Here is a 25,712-nt window from a genome sequence, read left to right on the forward strand (position 1 = left end):
TGCTGAACTGTTATTCTTGCCTAATCTCATTGACCCACATGTGGAACATAGTTCACCATAGTACCCCTCCATCCATGTACTTATCCAAATTTCTTTTAAGTGTCAAAATTGAACCTGCATTCACTGGCAGCTCGATCCACACTCACCACCCTCTGAGTGAAGAAGTTTCCCCTCGGGATCCCCTTAAATATACAGTATCACCTTTTACCTTAACATATGATCTCTAGTTCTAGTCTTACCCAACCTCAGTGGAAAAAGCCTGTTTGTAGTTGCCCTATCTATACCCCTCATTTTTTTATTTGTATAGATTGTCTTCTTTTGCACATAGGTTGTTTGTTAGCTTTTAAGTATATTTATTTTACAAATTCTATTGTGCAAGTGCAAGCAAAATATGTAAAATATTCAATTCCAATTCCAATTCAGTTTATATGGTATTTGTGTAGACTGGTACAATTCCACCCAAAATTCCCATTCCTCAATATGGTCTCTTACCCCATGTCCCATCCTGTGTTTATATAACAAGCGTGTGATTGAGCTAACAGGTTAATTGGTCACATGGGTTTAATTGGGCATCGCAGGCTTACTGGGCTGAAAGGCCTGTTTCTGAGCTGAATCTCTAAATAAAACAAAAGAAATACATCTTTTCTGAAGGTGGCATCCATCATCAAGGACCCTTCCTGCCCAGGATTTGCTTTCTTGTTGCTACCATTCGGGAAGAGGTACAGGAGCCTGAACATCATATTCCCCTTTGCCATCAGATTTCTGAAGGTCCATAAAGACAACCTCACTATTCTTGTTTCACACTATTTATTTATTATTGAAACTAAGTATTTTTTAAACTGTCTTGCACTGTACTGCTTCCACAAGTTTCATGGTATATGTCAGTGATAATAAGCCTGATTCAGATCCTTACCAACAGAGAGTTTGCACATTCCCCGATCTCATAAGAAGGTTCCTTCTGAACTCAGTTCTGGACTGTTAAAGATTTAAGGATCTTTAACAATTAACTTATTTGTGACATGTACTTTGAAACATAGAAGCATACAGTGAAACGCATTGTTTGCGTCAAAGGCAAACACATTCCAAGGGTGTGCTGCGGGCAGCCCGCAATTTGTGCCAAGCTTCCAGCGCCAACTTAGATTGCCCACAATTATTTATCTTTATTTACATACACAACACAGGGTAAATGTGCTCGCACTCCCAGTTACTCCCATGTGACCAATTGATCTACTAACCCATTCAGTTTTGGAATGTGGGAGGAAACCCATGGAGAGAACATACAAACTTATTACAGACGGTGGTGGGAATTGGACCCGGGTGACTGGCACTGTGACAGCATTCCACCACTGTGCTGCCCATTTATTAACCTGTATGTCTTTGGAATGTGGGAGGAACTCCGGAGTGATGTCCTCTGGTTTTCATCCCGCACCTTAAGGAAGCAGTCGTTACTGTTATACCTCTGGGTACTGTTGTCATTGATGTGACTATTTTAACAGAGGGCGTGAAGCTGGGCCTGGGAGACTTCATCTTCTACAGTGTCCTTGTGGGCAAGGCTGCGGCAGGTGCCAGCGGAGACTGGAACACAACTTTGGCCTGCTTCATCGCCATTCTCATTGTAAGTGGAGAGAAAGAGCACTTTGCATGTTTCGCTTTGTACTGCTGCAGTTCGTGGCATGTCCTGAAGCTTAATCCGAATTTGTGAGCACAAATCCCTGCAGGAATTTCTTTAGGCCAGGGGGAGGTGAATCAGTGGAATTCATTGCCACAGACGGCTGCGCAGGTCAAGTTATTGGGTATATTTAAAGCTGAGGTTGATAGGTTCTTGATTAGTAAGGACATCAAAGGTTACAGGGAGAAGGCAAGAGACCATAAGACCATGAGACATAGGAGCAGATTAAGGCCATTTGGCCCATCGGGTCTGCTTCGCCATTTGATCATTTATATTCCCCCTCAATCCTGTTACCCATAACCTTAGACATCCTTACTAATCAAGATTTTGTCAACCTTTGCTTTAAAAATACCCAATGACTTGGCCTCCATAGCTGTCTGTGGCAATGAGTTCCACAGATTCACCATCCTCTAGCTAAAGAAAGAATGGGATTGAGAAGGATAATAAATCAGCCATGATGGAATGGCCTAATTCTGGTCCTATATTCTATGGTCTATGGAGAATTTATTTAGGGGCATTTAGGGATTTATGCCTTGTAGACATTTTTTTTAGGATAATTTTGTTTACTGGTTCTAAAATTGTTAGGCATCATGGGGTTGGAAAGAATAACACCAGCTTGACTAACAGTCAAGGAAATAATATGATACTTTGCCATACGAGTGAATCGTTAGCGATGTGTGATATAGGCTTGCAGCATTTGGGGGTAATTTGAAGGGAGTAGATGTTGTGCTGGTTCATCAGGTTTGATGGTGGGAGAGTGTCGAGGGCGCGGTGATTTGAGTAGGTTGGAGGCGAGTGGTGCTGTGGCATTTGAAGATTAATTCACTGACTTTAACCACTCTGATGAAGTAATGAAATGATTTATGCAATAGCCCTTGGGATAAACCCTTGGCTTTGACCTTGGGCACCACAGTGGTGCAGCTTGTGTGCCATTGAGCACATCTACAAGGAACATTGCCAGAAGAGAGCAGCATCCGTCATCAAGGACCCCCACCATCCAGGCCATGCTCTCTTCTCATTGCTGCCGCCTCCGGGAAGGAGGTACAGAAGCCTTACGACCCACTTTGCCAGGTTCAGGAACAGTTACTAACCTTCAACCATCAGGCTGTTCAACCAGCATGGATAATTTCACTCATCTCAACACTGAATCAATTCCACAAGCTATGGAGTCACTTTCTAGGACTTTACAACTCATGTTCTCAGTATTATTTATTTATTCATATATTTATTATTATTATGTTTTTCTTTGGTGTTTGCAATTTGCCTTTTGCACATTGGTTGCTTGTTAGTCTTTGTGCATAGTCTTTCATCAATTCTGTTGTATTTCTTTGCCTGGCCTGCAAAAAAAACAAATCTCGGAGTATTTATTTAGAGATTCAGAGAAGCAAAATCTCCGTGAACCAGAGTCAGAGTCCAAGAGATGCAGAAACTGAGAGAAGGAGAAAGACAGTGAAGCAGACCAGGCCCTTCCAGCCCAACGAGCTGAGCTGTTCAGCAACCCATCTACTCAACCCGAGCCTAATCACAGGACAATTTACAATAATCAATTGACCTACTAACTGGTTCGACTTTGGAATGTGGGAGGAAACCAGAGCATTCGGAGATACATACACGCGGGAAGAATGTACAAACTTTCTTGCAAAGGATGCCGGAATTGAACTCTGAACTCCGATGCGCCAGGTTGCAATAACATTGTGCTAACCACTACCCTACTGTGGCGTCCACATATTCTGTGTAGTTTATGGAACTGCAATAATAAAAACTTACCTCAAACTTTGAACTGGTAGGCCAGCTGTCTAACGGCATCAATGGCCCAGGTTCAGTCCTGACCTTGGGTGCAGTCTGTGAAGTTTGCACAGTCTCCCTGTGACCATGTGGGTTCCTTAGTGATGCTCTGGTTTCTCTCACACATGCCAAAGATCCGAGGGCTGGTAGATTAATGGGCCACTGTAAATTGCTCCCAGTGTGTAGGTGAGTGGTACGATCTGGTGGGGGAAGATCAAGGATCAACTTTATTTGCCGTATACAGTTACATGTATTAGGAATTTGCAACATGAAACAAAAATTACAGCTTTCAATAATTATACAGAATAAAGAATTATATAAAAATAAAGTCAGAAATAAAATACAATAAAATATGCATAAATAAATACCGGCATGTATTTACAATGTAAACAGCATAACAAAAAGTGGTTTAAAGTGTTTACAGTGATTTAGGTAATAGAAAGAAGGGGTGTGGGTCTAACTAGTTTGGTTGATCAGGTTAACTGCCTGGGGGAAGAAACTTTTAAGAAGGTGTGAGGTTTTTGTTTTAATAGCCCTATAGCGTTTTTCAGAAGGGAGCTTTTGGGAAAAGACACTTTGCTGGGTGGTAGTGTCCTCAATGATTTGTCCTGCCCGCTTCTTTGTCCTGGACACTTTCAAGTCCTACAGTTCCTACAGTGATGGTAGACTATAGCCACAACCTTTTCTGCTGTCATTACAGTTCAGTGTGGTTCCAAACAGTAATGGCAGTTGTGAGGATGTTCTGGGCAAGATTGAATTTTACCAACTGTCACATGTACATGCTCTTGAGAACTAAAATGGGATCACTGAAGGAACAGTGTAAATGGGTGTTTGAAGTGCCTGTTTTCATGCTGTTTGACTCCAAATGTCTATCTGGCAAATGCAGGCTGAGTTTGTAATCTGATTGAAAATCTTCCTTAGGAAGGGATTTTTTGAGAGGGGGATGGAGATATGTGATTGGGAAAGTCCTCGTGACTGAAGGCCATGTAAGAATACATCCATTCATAGTTCCCTGCAGTATTGGGCAGAATGACTCTACAGTTGGTAGCTAAAACTGCCCAATGCATCACCTCACCAGCACCAGCCTACCTGACATCAAGAATATATATATATATATATATATATATATATACACACACACACAGAAAGGCAGAAAGGTGCCGGAAAAAAGGTCAGAAATATCATGAAGGATCCCACACACTCTACTCACGGACTGATTGTTCCATTCCCATCAGGGAAGAGGCTACACAGCTTCCATGCCAGGACCTCCGAACTTAAAAACAGTTTCTTCACCAACCCGTCAGGATGATCAACACCTCCACCCATTAACCCACCCCGCCATGCCCCACCACCACTACTTTCTCATTTCCTGTCCGTCACCTTATGTACAGGAAACTCCTGTACCTAGCAACTCTTTATGTACATACAGTCAGTCTATATAAGCATTTTATGATTTATATTTGTATTTTATTGTGCTCTTTGTGCTTATTGTGTTAGTTTATGCTGCAATGTATCGTGAGTAACAATCATTTTGTTCTCTTTTGCACTTGTGGACTGAAGAATGGTAATAAACAATCTTGAATCTTTCTCTTTGCTTTCAACAGGGATTGTGTCTCACCCTCTTGCTGTTAGCTGTATTTAAGAAAGCCCTGCCTGCCCTTCCCATCTCCATCACCTTCGGCCTGGTGTTCTACTTCTCCACCGACAACCTGGTGCGTCCTTTCATGGACACTCTTGCCTACCACCAGTTTTATATCTAGGAAGCCAATGACAACTAAAACCTCGCCTTCAGCTGACTGCGATGTTGGGGAAATGTTTGCACTGACGTTACATTGTAGAACTTCAGAAGAGAAACAGAATATTTTCATTTATATGTTTGTTGTAATTTAATGATGAAAGTGGTATACCATTTTGATCCTGCCTGGCAGACTGTCAGTTAAGATGTTTTTGTGGTGTCTTCATAGAAACAAGTTATAAAAGCAGGTCTGTTCGTAACTGAAATGTATTTAGTTCGTCATCCTTCTGACTAGCCATCAAGGATTTGATGCTAGTGTCCCACAAGAAGCAACTCTTGTCTCAGTGAGGAACTTCAGGTTCTTGATCCCTTTAAGGCTAAGGGTAGAATTTAAAGGCAGTATGAAGTGGAGCCAGGGTTAAATGAGGAGTTAATTATTCTAACATTCTCACTTGTTTGAGAATAATTGCATCTAATCTTCAAACCATATATTTGTGAACTGTGAGTTATTGGGAAACTGGTACCCTATGTTAAAATGAAGTACCGTCTGTTCTGCATTTTGTTTGGACATGAATGATTCTTGACAAGCTCATTTTCTATTCCTTTTAAAAAAAACTTTTACGGTCACTAAATGTGATAATGCGATCAGTACCAGGCCGATTTGCACAGAACAGGAAGCACTTTTCGTACAACAAAGTGATTTTTATGCAACAGTCTTGCCCAAATATTTCCTCAGGTTTTTGTAGCGTTTCAGTAAGTAAAACAGAATTGTATGTCCTTTGATTTGTATGCTCGTTTTGAAAGAAATGCTTGCCAAACTATTGTAGGATTGCAGCCTCTCTGAAAGGTCTTCAAAGTGTAACTGTGATGCATTCCCCAGCTTAAGCTTATCGAAACAATGATATTGGCCAATAATATCAAAACACCTTGATAATGGCTAGATACTAGCATTGATAAAATCACCTTCCTCTCTTCAAAAGAGTGAGGCAAAGGATGAACATTCGGTTCAATTGGCAAACGAGTCAGAAACAGCAGGATTGTGTTTTGCACAAAGGTTTGAAAGGGTGGCGGAGATTGTTCAAAAATCCTGGATGAATCCCTGGGAAAATGTTATTGGACTCTGAGGAAACAAAGCCAAGTTGTTGGAGAGCTTCAAGCAGCTAGCTGGACATCATATATCATTCCAAGGTTTATGTTCAGAAACCTGGCAACAATTCGAATTTTATTGCTCAGTATCATTAAATTGACATCTTATCTTTGCATAGTCACAGGCTCTCTTGACAAACCTTGAGTGGCAGGTTTGAGGGTTCACAGGTTCTAAAATATTGACAAATAGTTGGTGCAGTATGAAAATACTGAAGGCTATTAATGAGAGTTAAGTGATTATAGTCCCTTCTGTCTGTTTGGGCGTAAATACTTGGATGGGGAGCTCAAACAACATTACCCAACCACTGGGCCACTGTGGAAACACATAAGATACTGAAGAGTTTCTTGTGCAAAGACCAATTAGGATGTTTATGATGGTTTCCAGTAAGATGTAACTGAATGAGATGTCACCTTCACATCTGAAAATTATAACGATCTGTGATTTTTAGTGACAAGTAAAATTGATTATTACAAAACTTTCAGTTCTGACTTTTTTCTGGTACTGGATTGAATTATGTTCTGTTCACATTAGTCATAGAGTTATACAACATGGAAAACTGTACCATACTGACCAATTTGGCCATCCTGAGTTACTCTCAATTGTCTGTGTTGGCCCAAACCCCTTAAATAAAACTTTTCTCAGCATGTATCTGTCCAAACAACTTTTAAATGTTGTAATTGTTCCCAGCTCCATCACTTCTAGCAGATCATTCCAGACTCTATGTGGAGGGAAAGTTGTCTCTCGGGCCCCAATTTAAATTTCTCCACTCTCACTTTACATCTATGCTCTCTAATTTTAGATTCCCCTTATCTGGGAAAAATAATATGGCCATTCATCTTCTAGGTTCCTCATGAATTTATGTACCTTAATAATGTGGCCTTTCATCTTATCTACGTTCCTCATGAATTTATGTACCTTAATAATGTGGCCTTTCATCTTATCTACGTTCCTCATGAATTTATGTACCTTAATAATGTGGCCTTTCATCTTATCTACGTTCCTCATGAATTTATGTACCTTAATAATGTGGCCATTCATCTTATCTACGTTCCTCATGGATTTATGTACCTTAATAAGGTTACCCTTAGCTTCCTGCACTCAAGAGAAGGAAGTCCCAGCCTATCCTGTCTTTTATTCACTCACTTCTATGCCATCTCCAATCTTACTAACCATGCCAACTATAAAGCGGCTATATGGCCACAGTGCCACAGGGATCAGTGCTGGGTCCATTGTGATTTGTCATCTATATCAATGATCTGGATGATAATGTGGTAAATTGGATCAGCAAATTTGCTGATGATACAAAGACTGGAGGTGTTGTGGACAGTGAGGAAGGTTTTCAAAGCTTGCAGAGGGACTTGGACCAGCTAGAAAAATGGGTTGAAAAATGGCAGATGGAGTTTAATACAGACAAGTGTGAGGTATTGCACTTTGGAAGGACAAACCAAGGTAGAACATACAAGGTAAATGGTAGGGCACTGACGAGTGCAGTAGAACAGGGGGATCTGGGAATACAAATACAAAATTCCCTAAAAGTGGTGTCACAGGTAGATAGGGTCGTAAAGAGAGCTTTTGGTACTTTGGCCTTTATAAATTGAGTATAAGATTGGAATGTTATGGTGAGGTTGTATAAGGCATTGGTGAGGCTGAATTTGGAGTATTGTGTGCAGTTTTGGTCACCAAATTACAGGAAGGATATTAATAAGGTTGAAAGAGTGTAGAGGTTTACAAGGATGTTGCCGGGACTTGAGAAACTGAGTTACAGAGAAAAGTTGAATAGGTTAGGACTTTATTCCCTGGAGCGTAGAAGAATGAGGGGAGATTTGATAGACATATATAAAGTTATGATGGGTATAGATACAGTGAATGCAAAGAGGCTTTTTCCACTGAGGCTAGGGGAGAGAAAAAAACCCAGAGGACATGGGTTAAGGGCAAAGGGGGAAAAGTTTAAAGGGAACATTAGGGTGGGCTTCTTCACACACAGAGTGGTGGGAGTGTGGAATGAGCTGCCAGATGAAGTGGTAAATGCGGGCTCACTTATAACATTTAGGAAAAACTTGGACAGGTATGTGGATTGGAGGGATGTGGTCCAGGTACAGGTCAGTAGAACTAGGCAGAAAAATGGTTCAGCACAGCCAAGAGGCCTGTTTCTGTGCTGTAATGTTCTATGGTTCTATACTTTATTAGCAGTTTGAAGAGATTTGACATGTCAACAAATACACTCAAAAACTTCTATGGTTGTACCGTGGAGTGCATTCTGACAGGCTGCATCACTGTCTGGTATGGAGGGGCTACTGCACAGGACAGAAAGAAGCTGAAGAAGGTTGTAAATCTAGTCAGCTCCATCTTGGACATTAGCCTACAAAGTACCCAGGACATCTTTAGGGAGCGGTGTCTCAGAAAGGCAGTGTCTGTTATTAAGGGCCCCCAGCACCCAAGGCATGCCCTTTTCTCACTGTTACCATCAGGTAGGAGGTACAGAAGCCTGAAGGCACACACTCAGCAATTCAGGAACAGCTTCTTCCCCTCTGCCACCTGATTCCTAAATGGACATTGAAGCTTTGGACACTACCTCACTTATTCAAATATACAGTACATGTATTTCTGTTTTCGCACATTTAAAGAAAATCTATTCAATATAAGTAATTGATTTACTTGTTTATTATGATGTTTTATTTTATTCATTATTTTTCCCTCTCTGCTAGATTATGTATTGCATTGAACTGCTGATGCTAAGTTAACAAATTTCATGTCACATGCTGGTGATAATAAACCTGATTCTGATTCTATATTCTCATCAAAATCATTACTATAGATGGCGGACAACAGCAGCCTTGGCACATTCCTGTTTTGGTCCAAAACATCAACAATATTCATTTCTATATATGTTACCCGACCTGCTGAGTTCCTCCAGCATTTTGTGTGTGTTGCTCTTGTTTGTGAGGAAATGGTGTTGGATAGGCTGTTGGGTCTGAAGGCTGATAAGTCCCTGGGACCTGATGGTCTACATCCCAGGGTACTTAAGGAGGTGGCTTTAGAAATCGTGGACGCATTGGTAATCATTTTCCAATGTTCTATAGATTCAGGATCAGTTCCTGTGTATTGGGGAGTGGCTAATGTTGTCCCTCTCTTCAAGAAGGGAGGAAGAGTAAAAAAACAGGGAATTATAGACCAGTTAGCCTGACGTTGGTGGTGGGAAAGTGCTGGAGTCAATTATAAAAGATGAAATTACGACACATCTAGATAGCAGAAACAGGATCGGTCCGAGTCAGCATGGATTTATGAAGGGGAAATCGTGCTTGACTAATCTTCAGGAATTTTTTGAAAATGTAACTATGAAAATAGACAAGGGAGAGCCAGTGGATGTAGTGTGCCTGGACTTTCAGAAAGCCTTCGATAAAGTCCCATATAGGAGATTAGTGGACAAAATTAGGGCACATGGTATTGGGGACTGACAGAAAACAAAGAGTAGCGATTAATGGGTCCCTTTCGGAACGGCAGGCGGTGACCAGTGGGGTGCTGCAGGGTTCAGTGCTGGGACCACAGCTGTTTACAATACATATTAATGATTTAGATGAGGGAATTAAAAGTAACATTAGCAAATTTGCCGATGACACAAAGCTGGGAGGCAGTGTGAAATGTGAGGAGGATGTTATGAGAATGCAGGGTGACTTGGACAGGCTGGGTGAGTGGGCAGATGCAGTTTAATGTGGATAAATGTGAGGTTATCCACTTTGGTGGTAAGAACAGGAAGGCAGATTATTATCTAAATGGAGTCAAGTTAGGAAAAGGGGAAGTACGAGATCTAGGTGTTCTTGTACATCAGTCACTGAAAGCAAGTATGCGAGTACAGCAGGCTGTGAAGAAAGCTAATGGCATGCTGGCCTTCATGACAAGGGGAATTGTGTACAAGAGCAAAGAGGTCCTTATGCAGCTGTACAGGGCACTGGTGAGACCACACCTGGAGTACTGTGTGCAGCTTTGGTCTCCAAATTTGAGGAAGGACATTCTTGCTATTGAGGGAATGCAGCGTAGGTTCACAATGTTAATTCCCGGGATGGTGGAACTATCATATGTTGAAAGATTGGAGTGACTGGGCTTGTATACTCCGGAATTTAGAAGGCTGAGAGGGGATCTTATTGAAACATATAAGATTATTAAGGGATTGGACACGCTGGAGGCAGGAAGCATGTTCCCGCTGATGGGTGAGTCCAGAACCAGAGGCCACAGTTTAAGAATAAGGGGTAGGCCATTTAGAACAGAGTTGAGGAAAAACCTTTTCACCCAGAGAGTGGTGGATATATGGAATGCTCTGCCCCAGAAGGCAGTGGAGGCCAAGTCTCTGGATGCTTTCAAGAAAGAGATGGGTAGAGCTCTTAAAGATAGCAGAATCAGAAGTTATGGGGATAAGGCAGGAACTGGATACCGATTGTGGATGTTCAGCCATGATCACAGTGAATAGCGGTGCTGGCTCGAAGGGCCAAATGGCCTACTCCTGCACCTATTGTCTATTATGTGTGTTGCTCTCTAGTTACCCTTTAGCTTTTAACATACTTACAGAATCTTTATATTTTCCTTTACCTAAAGTGGCAAAGCTATCTCAAGGCCTCCTGATTTCAAGTGAATATTATCTTTCTTGTACTTAAGGGATTTGCTTGATTCCAACTGCCTAAGCCTGACACATGTCCCCTTTTTTTCCTCAATTTTCCTTGTGAACCAGGTTTCCCAATCCTGCCAGCCTTGCCCTTCACTCTGACAGGAACATTTTTTGAGGATCATTGATCTGGATGAATTGCATTACCCAGGAAATTATGGAACCCAGTACATTTGACATTTTGAACTTGAGCTGGCCAGAAATAAGTAGCTCATTAATAATTTCTAAGCAAGTGTCCTAAAGTTAGCCAGGATTTCACAAAGCTGTACGTGCAATGCATTTCTGTTTGACCTGATTCCTCTCATGCAGCACTTCTGGTCATTACTTTTTGACTTGGTTCTTCCTCTTTGCATGTATCATCATTATATTTTCCCAGCACCTCAATATTTCTACCTATAGAATTATATTTTACCCTCACTTTATGAATTTACAGACTGAAAAGCCCGACCACCAATACTTGCAAGTAGAAAGGATGTCCTGTCATACACAGGAGATCAATTATAAATTAACTCAAGTGAAGCAAGCAGGTACAAGCAAGGAAACTAATATTTTGTGGTATATTACATTAAGTCAAGTTACAGACAAACAACTTGCCCCAAGGTCATCTACCTGACAAGTTGTTTTAGTGCAATCTGGTCATAACAAAAATGTAAACCAATCTTATCAAAAGAAAAGATACAAACAAAATACAATATCTAGCTTGTATGGTGAGGAGAGAACATTTGGCCCAGGACCATCCCACTCTCAAATTAGCTGAATTATAATCCTTAACTCAAACATTCCAGTCACACATTTCCAAGCTCTTTTGCAATTGTTATTATTTTTTAAAGGGGATAACTGTTTTTCTTCAGGAATAGGTAAATGAAGTGCACATGTAAAATCACTTGGTTTATTTAGAAGCACAATGTTTACATAAATTACAGTCAATGGGGAACCCTGCACAGTTACAATATATAATGGGCCATTCCACACATACTCTGGTCTTCCACAAAGGCCCATTTTCTGTTTAAAATTTGTTTATACAAACTGATATTTGAAGCTAGAATTACTTCTATCCTCTTGATAAAACAGGACTGGTGAAGTTCAAATCTAATTCGGTGCAAGCTAATTTCTTTCTTCAAACTGTGTCTTGTTCTTCAAAAGATAGGCAGCCAAAAATTCAATTGGATTAGGAGGTCTGAAAAGCAAAACATTTACTGGATCATGTTTTATGCAAAGCGGGGTTAGCAAACTTCCCATTAATATATATCCATGGTACTTGTGCATTTTTTTTAACAGGTTTAATTCAAATGATAAGAATAGAATCAAATTTAAACCACTACTTACTTACAGCAAACGTGACTACTTACAAAAGCAAATTAATGTGAAGACTTCCATATATGCCTGCAGAAGGTTGAAAGAGGCAACTAAGCTCAGGTGATATACCTGAATTGGTTCAGCTCAATTTCAAATTCATGTTATAGGTAACTGAAGAGATCAGAGGATTTCCACTCTACACTTCTACTCTGAAAATTAAAAATAGAAAGCTTGGGAATCTCTGGATTTCCAGCATTTGGAGAATCTCTTGTTTAAAATCCTCAGTGTTACTGTTTTGAGTATCTGCTCCTTGGATGTTACCTGCATCCATTCTGTTGTCACATTTACATGATTTTTCCTGTTAGATTATGGATTTGTTTGTACAAAATGGTACGGATGTTTACAGACTTAAGAATTCTAAGCTATTCCATTGAGGGAGGTCAGGACAGGATGCTAGGTCTACAAGAAGAAATAATGAATTTTGTTGATAATCCTATAGGATGTAATGCTCGTCAACGTCAACACATTTATGTCTTTAATTCTTGAAAAGTTTAACATTTCCCTTCAGAACTAGAGCAACATCAAAGATTGGAACACAAGTACTCCTCAGCAAAATCAGTATTTGCTAAGCAATAATTTGAGTGCAGTTTCCCCAGCACTCAAATTCTGCTCAGGTTGTCTTAAGCTATACAAATTGGTCAGGTTGAATGATCTGAGGAGGTCTTCAATCTTCCAAATAAAAACGCAACAAAAACCAAGAATTAATCCTGTGAATAGATCTGTAACATGATCCCAGGCAGTTCACTCCACACAGACTACTGTACACATGTTTTTTAAAGAATAAGCTGGTATATTAAACATAAAATAGAACTATTTTTCCATGCCTTGGAACCCAGTCCAAGCATTATGATTCAGTTAAACTGTCAGTTTAATAATTTCACTTCATTTTACAATATCTGTGAAGGCCTAACTTGATTTTTGGATACAAAATGTATGCTGCTAGTTACTCTAGAATTTAGGGAATTTTTCTATCCATTTAACACAAGAAACATTTTATTCAATATGTTGAGTGTGGTAAAGAGTTTTTCTCTCTGAAGAGAAGGAGCATGAGAGGTGACTTGACAGAGATGAACAGGATAATAAGCAGATAGTGGACAGCCAGCAAATTTTACCAGGGTGGAAATAGTTAATATGAGGCATACTTTAAAAACACGAGTGGCAAGTGTGTGGAACATGCTCCCAGGGCGGTGGTACAGGTAGCTAACATTAGGAATATTTAAGTGATTCTTAGATAGCTACATAGATAAAAGAAAAATGGAGGGCATGTGGGAGAGAAGGGTTAGATTGATCTTGGAGAAGGTTAATAGATTGGTACAACATAGTGGGCTGAGGGCTGTATTACTATGCTATATTGTTTTATATTCTATATTCAAAATGCAGCGTTGAATCAAAGAGCAGCATGTACTCAAATTTCCACATCACATCTTACCTTTCTTTTGCCAGAACTGATAGGCCTTGTAACAGAATAGGCACCACTGTCTGATCCAGATATGCCCGAGTTGGAAGGGACTGCAGATCAACTTTCTGCTTAGATGTTTTCTCCGCATTCAGTTTTTCATTCTCAACTATCCTCTGCTCCAGTGAGAAAATATGTACAGCTTCAGTTTTAGACCGCAGTGCACCTTCAAAGTAGTAAGCCACTTGTACAACAGGTCTTGCCAATAATCACTTTTACTTTGTGTTAATAATCATAAAAAGAAATTAAACTTCTAAAAACAAAAACATTTTCAATTATCACTTCAAGGACAACCAAGATTACCAAGCATCTGTGAACACCACTTTAATCTGCCTCCATTTATGACTAGTTCAGGCCAACTATGGAGAAAGACCACCTTCAGTTATGTAAAGGAGGGCCTTCACACAGCCTTAGACCACCTACACAATACAAACACCCATGTCAGGATGCTGCTCATCGACTATAGCTCAGCATTTAACACCATCATTTCCACAATTCTGATTGATAAGTTACCTGGGCCTCTGTACCTCCCTCTGCAATTGGATCTTGGACTTCCTAACCAGAAGACCACAATCTGTGCCAATTGGTAATAATATCTCCTCCTTGCTGATCTTCAACACTGGTGCACCTCAGGGGTGTGTGCTTTGCCCACTGCTCTACTCTCTATACCCATGAATGTGTGGCTAGGCATAGCTCAAATACCATCTATAAGTTTGCTGATGATACAACCATTGTTGGTAGAATCTCAGGTGGTGACGAGAGGGTGTAAAGGAGTGAGAGATGCCAACTAGTGGAGTGGTGCCGCAGCAACAACCTTGCATTCAACGTCAGTAAGATGAAAGAGCTGATTGTGGACTTCAGGAAGGGTAAGACGAAGGAACACATACCAATCCTCACAGAGGTATCAGAAGTGGAGAGTGAGCAGCTTCAAGTTCCTGAGTGTCAAGATCTCTGAGGATCTAACCTGGTCCCAACATATCAATGCAGCTGTGAAGGCGGCAAGGCAGCGACTACACTCGTGGACTAAAGGGCCTGTATTGTGCTGTAGGTTTTCTATGTTTCTACTTCATTAGAAGTTTGAAGAGATTTGGTATGTCAACAAAAACACTCAAAAACTTCTATAAGTGTACTGTGGAATGCATTCTGACAGGCTGCATCACTGTCTGGTATGGAGTTGGGGGAGGTGGGGGGGCTACTGCACAGGACCAAAAGAAGCTGCAGAGGCTCATTAAATTAGTCAGCTCCATCTTGGGTACTAGCCTACAAAGTACCCAGGACATCTTTAGGGAGCGGTGTCTCAGAAAGGCAACGTCCATTATTAAGGACCTCCAGCACCCAGGGCATGCCCTTTTCTCACTGTTACCACCAGGTAGGAGGTACAGAAGCCTGAAGGCACACACTCAGCGATTCAGAAACAGCTCTTTCCCCTCTGCCATCCGATTCCTAAATGGACACTGGACCCATGAACACTGCCTCACCTTTTTTAATATATAGTATTTCTGTTTTTACACTATTTTTAATCTATTCAGTATACTTATACTATAATTGATTCACTTTTTTTTCTTCTATATTAAGTATTGTATTGAATTGTTGTTGCTAAGTTAACAAATTTTACGACATATGCCGGTGTTAATAAACCTGATTATGATTCTGAGATCAAAAATGAGGCAATGTGAAGGAGCAGTAATGAATCACAGTAAAATTTCAAACTAGCTTTGTAAGAGTTTATTCCTTAATCACCTGCTTTGTCAGTGACACCCAATGAACAAAAGGATCAACTTTATTCACTATATATATTTACATGTATTAGAAAGTTGCCATGTTGTGTTGGCACTGCATGCAACAAAAAAAACATACAATTATACAGAATAAATAATTAAATAAAATATAAAGTTAGAGGTTAAAGTAGAATAGCTAAAAGACAGCTTTTTAGAGCAGCTTGTGGTTCAGCTATTCTGGATTGGTTGTTGTGCAAAGAAGCAGAATTCATTAGAGAACTTAAGGTAAAAGTTTTAAAAAATTGAATAAGTATTTGCATCAGTCTTCACTGTGGAAGACACGAGTAGTATGCCAGAAGTTCAAGTGTGTCAGGGGCAGAAGTGAGTGAAGTTATCATTACTGTGGAGAAGGTGCTTAGGAAACTAAAAGGTCCGAAGGTAGAGAAATCACCTGGACCAGATGGACTACACCCCAGGGTTCTGAAGGAGGTAGCTGAAGATATTCTGGAGGCATTAGAAATGATGTTTCAAGAATCAGTGGATTCTGGCATGGTTCCAGAAGACTAGAATGTTTCAAATGTCACTCCAAGGGACTGAAGCAGAAGAAAGGAAATTATAGGCCAGTTAGTCTGACTTCAGTTATTGGGAAGATGTTGGATTTGATTGTCAAGGATGTGGTTTCGGGGTATCTGGAGGCACATGCTAAAATAGGCCGAAGTTGGCATGGTTTCCTTAAGGGAAAATCTTGCCTGGCAAATCTGTTGGAATTCTTTGAAGAAATATCAGACAGTACAGACAGAAAGAGAATTGGTAGATATTGTGTACTTAGATTTTCAGAAGGCCTTTGACAAGATGTCACACATGAGAATGAGGCTGCTTAACTAGTCTTTCCTGGTATTACAGGAAAGATTCTAGCATGGATAGAGCATTGGCTGATTAGCAGGAGACAGAGTGGGAATAAAGGGAGCCTTTTCTGGTTGGTTGAGGCTGACTAGGGGGTTTCACAGGGGTCTGAGTTGTGACCGCTTCCTTTTACTTTATATGTTAATGATTTGGATGACAGAATTGATGGCTTTGTGGCCAAGTTTGCAGATGATATGAAGATGCGTGGAGGGGCAGGTAGTGTTGAGGAAGCAGAGAACCTACAGAATGACTTGGACAGAATAGAAGAAAGAGTGAAGTGGCAGATGGATTACAGTGTCAGAAAGTGTATGCTATTGCACTTTGGTAGAAGAAATAAAAGTGTAGGCTACTTTCTAGATGGAGAGAAAATTCAAAAATCTGTGGTGCAAAGGGACTTGGGAATCCTCTTGCAGGATTCCCTGAAGGTTAATTTTCAGGTTGAGTCAGTGGTGAGGAAGGCAAGTGCAATATTAGTATTCATTTCGAGGGGACTAGATTATAAAAGAAAGGATGTAATGTTGAGTTTTTATAAGACACTAAAAAGGCCTCACGGAGTACTGTGAGCAGTCTTGGGCCCCTTACCTGAGAAAGGATGTGCTGAAACTGGAGAGGGTTAAAAGGTGGTTCACAAGAAATGATTCAAATATTCAAGGTCTGATCATTGAGGGGTTTTTGATGGCTCACTGGAACTCAGAAGAATGAAAGGTGATCTCATTGAAACCTATTGAATACTGAAAGGCCTCACTGGTCTGGATGTGGAGAGGATGTTTCCTGCGGTCGGGAAGTCTAGAATCAGAGGGAGGGCCTAGCCTTAGAATAGAGGGGTATCCATTTAGAATGGAGATGAAGAGTAACTTCCTTAGCCAGAGAGTGGTGAATCTGCAAAATTTGTTGCCACAGGTGGCTGTGGAGGCCAAGTCACTGGGTATATTTAAGTTTGTTAGATTCTTTATTAGTCAGGGCAAGGAGGAGATTGAGGCTGAGAAGGAAATGGACCAGCTGTGATGAAATGACAGAGCAGATTCAATGGGCTGAATAGCCTCATTATGCTCCTGTATCATATGGTCTAAGGTACAGATATGGAATAAAATGTGCATTAATACATTAATAACAGTATGTAATTACAATGTAAACATTATAAAAAGTGATTTAAAGTGTTTACAGTGCAGTGACTGAGGGAATAGAGTGGGGGGGGCAGGCTAACTATAATAGTTGATCAGACTACGTGCTTGGGGGATCAAACTTGTATGATAAATCATTGCTCCTTCATTGAAGTGATAATGTTCGAGCAGACACAAATAGCAATTGTCAGAGGCCCACTTAAATGCCTTCATGATAGAGCAAGATCCATCTTTACATTAGAATGAGATAATCATCAGGAAAGACCAATTTTAAACTTTTGGAAATTTTTGGAATTAATACAAGTAGGGTACCAGAAAAGGCATCTTAAATCCTTTGTCCGTTTGGTGCTATCTGGATGTCTGAATACATACACAGACATACAAAGGAGTCAAAAACGACAAGGTTAGGTAAATGCTGTATGAAATAACGAACCAGAGAAGTCAGCCACACAAATTCTGCCCATTTATACTTTACCTTAATATAGAAAAAAAAAACTCCCAAAGTGATTTATAGAGGATTATTTAAAAAGTACTGTTCACATCTGATGACAAAGGCTCAGTTAAAGAGGAGACACAAGAGACTTCAGGTGCTGGAATCTGAACCAATTCAACAATTCCCCCCCCCCCCCAAAAACCTCTGCCACTATCTCTACTCCTCCCTCCCCTATCAGGCCCCATCTGCCCATCAACCCTTCCTCACCTGGATCATCTGTTACTTGACAGTTCTTGCCTCACCCCTCCCCCTCAACTCTTCGTTTTGGCTAGCTCAGCTTTACACTCTCAGTCCTGATGCTGGGTCTGGACCAGAAACGTTAATTGTCCTTTTGCCCCCACAGATGCTGCGTGATGCTGAATTAATTTAAAAATTAGGTATTAAGCAAGGCAAGGGAAAAAAAAATTAAGTAGTGAGAATTTTAGAGTTGCTGTTTAATCTTAAGCCTTGTCAGCAAACACAATATTGAATAAGTTAGTGCAAATTATGAGAGATGCTACAGAATTTTTAATCCCCTCAAGTTTACAGAGAAGGGGTGAGGGGCCAATTAGAAGTGTGCAAGAATAGTCAGATCTGGGGCACCTACAGCTTGGATGACGAGTTTGTCCAAGGTAATCCAAGTCATCATTACGGAGGTGGTAAATAATGACAAACTTAAAGTTGACATAGGTGGTCTAAAACTTAAAAAAGGATGAAATACAGCAGTTGCTGGGGATCAGGATAAATTTGTGACAGTAACCAGTTAATGACAGCACAGTAGTTGCCAATGGACAATTGGGAAGAAATTTCTGCTCATCCAGAACTATACGCAAGACACACAAGCTCACAGTGGTGTTGGAACCATTGTTTATTTTAGTATTATTAGAGACTTAGAAGGGAGTGGGTAAGGCAAGACATATGAATGACAGATAACTTGTGCAAGAAGTCTAATCTAAACAGAACTGAACTCTGTACAAGGACAATAGGCTCTGCAGAAACCAATGAAGACCTGGATACACGTGTGTAAAAATGCTTGAAATTGGCTGGGTATACTAAATAAAGCAAATGGGATCATAAGAGTCATCTGTGCAGGCAGTATACAAAAGCAGAGATGATACACGAATATATTGATACATCAAACATACAAGAAACACTGTTAGGCCATAACTAGCACAACACAACATAACCACTTCTAAGCCCACAACTTTAAGATGAGAGGACCATAGAAAGGATGCAAAAAGGACTTGCTAAAATATTTAGGGTATAGAATTTCAGTAAGGAGAGACAGACAGATTGACTTTGGTTTTCGTTTAGAACAAGAGTACATTTATTCGAGGTAAACAAGGTCATGACTAGTTGAGAGAATGTAGAGAGAAGCTGTCGTTAACAGCAGATGGATTACGGTAAATTTAACATTTTAGCGGCGGGATGTGAAGAAAAGCTAAAAAAAAATTATCTGAAACTCAGTCTGTAGGGGTGTTAGAAAGAGTGGGGAAAAGAGCTCGGAAGAAAGAAAATTATAAAATTGCTCAATGGAACTCATAAGAGAGCCCATCAACTTGCTGAATCAAATGATCACCAGTGCTGTAACAATCACATAATTATACACACATTTTATTTGTATTTAGTAAATATATTAACACAATGGCATTTCTTGCTATTAGTGCCTGCACAATAAAACTCCAGATTATATTCTTTATGGAAAGAGAAGGTTCATGTTTCAAACCACAATTATTTCGATAAAATACGTTTGACAGTAAATAGCTTTTCTTTCTTCAAGCAACACACATAAAAGTTGCTGGTTGACGCAGCAGGCCAGGCAGCATCTCTAGGAAGAGGTACAGTCGACCTTTCAGGCCGAGGCCCAGGGTCTGCCTGGCCTGCTGCATTCACCAGTAACTTTTATGTGTGCTGCTTGAAATTCCAGCATCTGCAGATTTCCCCGTGTTTGCGTTTTCTTTCTTCAGTCTGACGCTGCAAGACATTTTTAATATTTAAATTGTCTGCGATCAAACTTATTTACATTTTTTAAACAGTTACATGAGCAGCAGCCAGCTACAGAAAAAGCAAATGCTAGTTACAAACCAAAGGTCTCACCATTTTATAGGCCAATGTAAATAATTGCATACATACCATTATAAATAGTTAGCAAGCATGGTAAAATGTTGCATGCATCTAGGCTTAACTAAATGAACCTGTCCTTGGAGTAAACAGTCACATCTTGACAAATCACTCACCTGCACATTCTCTGTGAGACCATAGTCTGCATGAGGATTTTCTGACATCTGAAAAAGAAAACATTTAATGAGAAAATTACTACTACTATTGTCCAACTCAAGTAAAAGCCAAAGAACCTGTGCTCTTATTCTCAATTACTTTGAGTATTATTACCTGTATCTGTCCTTCCAAGTTTGGTTCTGTGAGTGTTTCACCATGTTCTAAGAAACAAGAGGCAGCGGCATTAAAACATTCAGCCATGTACAATTAGATAGTCATAGTCATACTTCATTGATCCCGGGGGAAATAGATGCTGCAGAATTGAGAATGAAAAACCATACAGATTTTTCATAACTTTCCAAAAGTACCATTCTAATTCCTCAAGTCACATGCCAACTGGTACTAGGACAAAGAAAATGAAGATGGGACAAAAAGATGGGAGGAAATGATAGCAATACAAGCTTTGGAACAGGTGATAATTGTATTAGAACATAGAACCGTACAGCACAGTACAAGCTCTTCTGCCCACAGTATTGTGCCAGTAGTCTTTTAACCTAGTCCAAGACCAATCTAACCCTTCCCTTCCACGTAGCCTTCCACTTTTCTTTCATGCACGTGCCTAAGAGTGTCTTAAATGTCTCTAATAAATCTGCCTCTACCACCGCCCCCAGTAGCACATTCCACACACTTAGTGTACTCTCAGTAAAAAACCTATTTCCTCCAGTTGACCCGGCTGGTGGCGTAGTGGCATCAGCATCAGACTTCAGACGAGAGGTCCCGAGTTCAAATCCAGCCACCCGGCTCCCCTGCACGCTTTCCATCCGTGCTGGGTTACGAGCTGGTGATCTCTTTGGAAACTCACCCGGCAGAAGGCAATGGCAAACCACTGCTGTAACTTGCCTCGTACATGGTCACCCACTACGTCAGAGAGGCTTGGAGGGAAATTGTCCGCTCACCAAAGAAACTCTGGATGCGATGTACCTTTCCTTTTCCTCCAATTACCTTAAAATCATGTACCTTTGTAACAGCCATTGCCTCCCCAGGAATAAGTTCGGTCACCACTCTACCCATACCTCTTACCATATTTGCAAATGGCTGCATCTGATCTGACATGCCATCAAGGTCTCAAATGAAAAGATATGCTGGCAAATAGGATTTCAAACGATTAAAATCCAAAGCGTGGTAGGGGGAAGCAAGAGCTAAATTGGTGGTAAAGCTGTAGTTTAAATATAAACAGAGCTACGAAGGGTAGAGTTTAACCCACTTGGATCCCCCGGGCTCAAGAATGGAGATGTAGGAAGGAAGGTGCAGAGGGGCAGGAAGTCAGATGGGGTAGGTTGAGAGAAAAGGGGCTCAGGACCCCAGGACACAGTGGGAGCCCTGGGGCAGCATCTACAAGAGGTGGTGCCTCAAGAAGGCAGTATATACCATAAAGGATCCCCAACATATGGATCAGGCCGTCTTCTCGTTGTTACTGTCAAGCAAGAGGTACTGAAACCCGAAATCCCACATCACTAGATTCAGGATCAGCTACTTCCTTACAAATATCAAGTTCTTGAACCCTAATCCACCTCAGCAACTGAGTACTACCGACCACCTCTTATCCTCCATGCACTTGTATATAATTGTTCCTTTTGCACGTTTTGCATGCTTTTCTCCCACTCTCGTATAATTTATGTTGCTATTTGTACTTACGTGCCTATGATGCTGCTGCAAAGTTTTTCGTTATACCTGTACCTCACTATACTCGTGCTGACGACAATAAACACTTGCCAAGGGAACCCGGGGGTCCCTGGACACCGGAAACATGGAGGGACCCCGAGGAATCGCGATTTTCGGTTCCCACGGTCGTCCAAATGCAGCGTCGAGTAAACTGCGGAGCCGGCAGCAAGTTTACCGCTTCACCGCGCCCAATCCCGTTGTGACCGGGTCCCCGCGGAAAGCAATTCGAAAACGCAGCATCCCTCTTTGAGCAAAAGCAATGAGAAGACATACAGTAAGAGGCCGGACAGCCATCCCCAAACTCACCTTCCGCCATGTTTGTTGTCCGTTTCTACGCACTGCCCGCCCATGAGACGAGCCCGCTGATTGGTCGCCCCTTCAGCCGGGATCTCTGATTGGTCTGCTTTGAGACGAAGCAGTCAATTGGTTAGCTGGCAGCTTCTACTCCAGTTTTGCTGGTACATTTCCAGAAATAACTTTATTCCGAAAATAAAGGAAATACTATTCAGCTTAATTTGTATCGTTCGCCTATGGTATACTGCATCCCTTCGGTGCCAATCGTCCAGAATAGAGGAAAGTGACGGTTGGCGTTTCGGTGACGTAATACACACCGGGTGCTTACGCAGAGTGACGTCGAGGAAAGGTGCAGTAACCTGGAGATGAAGAATGCAGATCATTAAATACTTAGGGAAGTATTAATATTATTAGCGAGTCTGGTAATGCCTATTACTGAAATGCTTTCAACACAGAATGTACCAAACAGGAATGCTGATCTCTAGAATTGCTCTGAAGTCTTAATTAATGGTCTACAGTTTGGGCTGTTCGACAACAGGCAACAATAATACGAAGTGTTATTGTTCTTTGTCTTGAATCTCTTAGTTTATTTGTTAGAGATGGGAGGAAAGGATTTTTGCTTACAAGTTCTGTTGACTCGTTTCAAATTCCTAGGTGTTGTTATTTCAGGTGACCTGTCCTGTAAGTGCAATTACAAATAAAGCAAGACTACTTCCTCAGAAGTTTGCGTAGCTTCGGCAGGACATCTAAAACTTTGCCAAACTTCTATAGATGTTTAGTGGCCAGTATATTGACTGGCTGCATCACAGCCTGGTATGGGAACACCAATGCCCTTGAACGGGAAAGCCGACAAAAAGTCGTGGATATGGGCCAATTCATCGGGGGTAAATCCCGTCCAACCGATGGGCGCATCTACATGAAACGCTGTCGCAGGAAAGCAGCATCGATCATCAGGAGTCCCCACCCACTCAGGCCATGCTCCCTTCTCGTTGCTGGCATCAGACTGAAGGTACAAGAGCCTTAGGGCTCATACAGCCAGGTTCTGGGACAGTTATTATCCGTCAACTATTAGGCTTTTCCACAAAAGGGTATAACTTGACTCAACTTCACTCGCCCCATCATTGAAATGTTACCACAACCTATGGACTCACTTTCAAGGACTCTTCATCTCATGTCCTTAATATTTGTTGCTTATTTATTTATACTATTGTTTCTTTTTGCATTTGCACAGGTCTTCTGCACTCCGGTTGAACGCCCTAGATGGGCAGTCTTTCATTGATTCTGTTATAGTTTTTCTATAGATCACATCAAGCATTTTAGATATTATATCATTTATTAATCTAGTTAGTAACATCAGCAATTTTATTTTGTGAAATTACAGAAATACCCTTTTGCTGTAATCAGTCAAGCAAGTAATTTCAAGGAGTGATCAGAGGAAAAGATTTTCCTCTGATGGGAAGTCCAGAACAAGGAAATATAACCTTACAAACTGAGTTAGGTTTTCGGAGGTAATGTCAAGCGGGACAGAGGAAAGCCAGAACCACGTGAAAACTGAAATTGTTAGGTTCAAGGTGACAGAATCAAGGTAGATAAATGAAACCATTGTACAACTCAAATCTCTCTCTCTCTCTTCCAGTGTGGAGTGCCCTCCTGCTTCAAGACACCCACCATTGTTCCTGTAGTTAAAAAGACCAAGGTAACATGTCTGAACGACTGGCATCCTGTCGTTCTCACCTCAATAATAAGCAAATGCTTTGAGAGGCTGGTCAAGGACTACATCTGCAGCTTGCTACCACCCAAACTGGACCCCCTGCAGCTAGCCTACCAACACAACCGATCGACAGGTGACGCAATAGCCATAGCTCTACACACCCTCCTTACACATCTGGAGAAGACGGATGCCTATCCGAGAATGCTGTTCCTGGACTACAGCTCAGCATTCCCTCCAGGCTCAACAAGAAGCTCAGAGACCTCGGCTTTCACCCTGCTTTGTGTAGCTGGATCCTGGACTTCCTGTCAGATCGCCGGCAGGTGGTAAGAGTGGACTCCTGCACCTCTGCCTCTCTGACCCTCAACACATGCGCCCCTCAGGGCTGTGTCTTAAGCCCCCCTCCTTTACTCCCTGTATACCCATGACTGTAGTAATCCTCAACTCCAATCTGCTAATTAAATTTGCTGATGACACTACACTGATTGGCCTAATCTTAAATAATAATGAGGGAGCCTACAGAGAAGAAGTCATCACCCTGACACAGTGGTGTCAAGAAAACAACATCTTCTTCAATGTCACAAAAACAAAGGAGCTGGTTGTGGACTGTGGGAGGACTGGAGATAGGCTATCCCCTATAGACATCAATGGATCTGGGGTTGAGAGAGTGAACAGCTTTAAATTCCTCAGCATAAACATCACCGAGGATCTCACGTAGTCTGTGTTTCCCGGCTGTGTAGTGAAAAGGGCACAATTGTGCAGACGGTTGAAAAAGTTTGGTATGGGACCCCAAATCCTAAGAACTTTCTATAGGGGCAAGATTGAGAGCATCCTGATTGGCTGTATCACTGCCTGGTAATGGGAACTGTATTCCCCTCAATCGCAGGACTCTGCAGAGAGTGGGCCAGACAGCCCAGTGCATTTGTAGATGTGAACCTCCCACTATTCAGGACATTTACAAAGACAGGTGTGTAAAAAGGGCCCGAAGGATCATTGGGGACCTGAGTCACCCCAACCATAAACTGCTCCAGCTGCTCCCATCTGGGAAACGGTACCACAGCATAAAAGCCAGGACCAACAGGCTCCGGGACAGCTTCTTCCATCAGGCCATCAGACTGATTAACTCATGCTGACACAACTGTATTTCCATGTTATATTGACTATCCTGTTGTACATACTATTTATTATAAATTACTATAAGTTACACATTGCAGATTTAGACAGATGCAACGTAAAGATTTTTACTCCTCGTATATGAAGGATGTAAGTAATAAAGTCAGTTCAATACTTTCAAAATGAGATATCAAGAAGGACTGCATAAAAGGGTAATGAAAGTGAATATATTACCAACAGTCCCACTGCCCTGCACCTGGACCGTAGCCCTCCATCCCCCACCCATCCATTAGCACAGCGCTCTACAGAACCAGTAACCTGGGTTCAATAACTGCTGTTGTTAGCAAGGAGTTCCACCTTCTCCCCGTGATCGTGCGGGTTTCCTCCAGACGCTCTGGTTTCTTCCCACAGTCCAAAGATGTGCCGGTTGGTAGGCTCATTGGTCATTGTAAATTGTCCCGTGATTGGGCTAGGGTTAAATTGGGGGTTGCTAGGTGGCGCAGCTTGAAGGGCCAGAAGGATCTATTCCGTGCTGTACCCCAGTAAATAAATAAGCAAACAAACTGGACAGGTACTTGATAAAGTATATTTATGGAACTGCTGGGAAAAGAAGTATAATGCTTGATTCACAGAAGGATTCCT

General features: G+C 41.3%; 2 protein-coding genes across 6 annotated transcripts in view; one reads left to right on the top strand and one right to left on the bottom strand.

The window, feature by feature from the left end:
* Positions 1-6,811, top strand: part of psen2 (presenilin 2) — a 37,863-nt gene extending 31,052 nt beyond the window's left edge. For 4 of the 5 annotated variants that reach the window (XM_072250914.1, XM_072250931.1, XM_072250925.1 and 1 more), the window contains exons 10-11: positions 1,497-1,615; positions 5,059-6,811. In XM_072250914.1, coding sequence (XP_072107015.1) covers positions 1,497-1,615; positions 5,059-5,214 — 275 coding nt within the window. In that variant the 3' untranslated portion in view covers positions 5,215-6,811. The remainder of the gene's footprint in view (positions 1-1,496; positions 1,616-5,058) is intronic. The other variant, XM_072250938.1, reaches the window with a different exon arrangement.
* A 5,054-nt stretch (positions 6,812-11,865) lies between these two features.
* On the bottom strand, positions 11,866-22,321 carry dpy30 (dpy-30 histone methyltransferase complex regulatory subunit). Its single transcript, XM_072250949.1, has 5 exons — positions 22,262-22,321; positions 20,408-20,454; positions 20,254-20,301; positions 13,776-13,918; positions 11,866-12,167 (listed from the first exon to the last, which is right to left on the bottom strand). Exons 1-5 carry the CDS (start codon positions 22,269-22,271, stop codon positions 12,095-12,097), a joined length of 321 nt encoding a protein of 106 aa, XP_072107050.1. The 5' UTR covers positions 22,272-22,321; the 3' UTR covers positions 11,866-12,094.
* Positions 22,322-25,712: the final 3,391 nt, after the last annotated feature.

Source organism: Mobula birostris, chromosome 2, assembly GCF_030028105.1.
Source record: "Mobula birostris isolate sMobBir1 chromosome 2, sMobBir1.hap1, whole genome shotgun sequence".
In the NCBI taxonomy this organism is placed as follows: Eukaryota; Metazoa; Chordata; class Chondrichthyes; order Myliobatiformes; family Myliobatidae; genus Mobula; species Mobula birostris.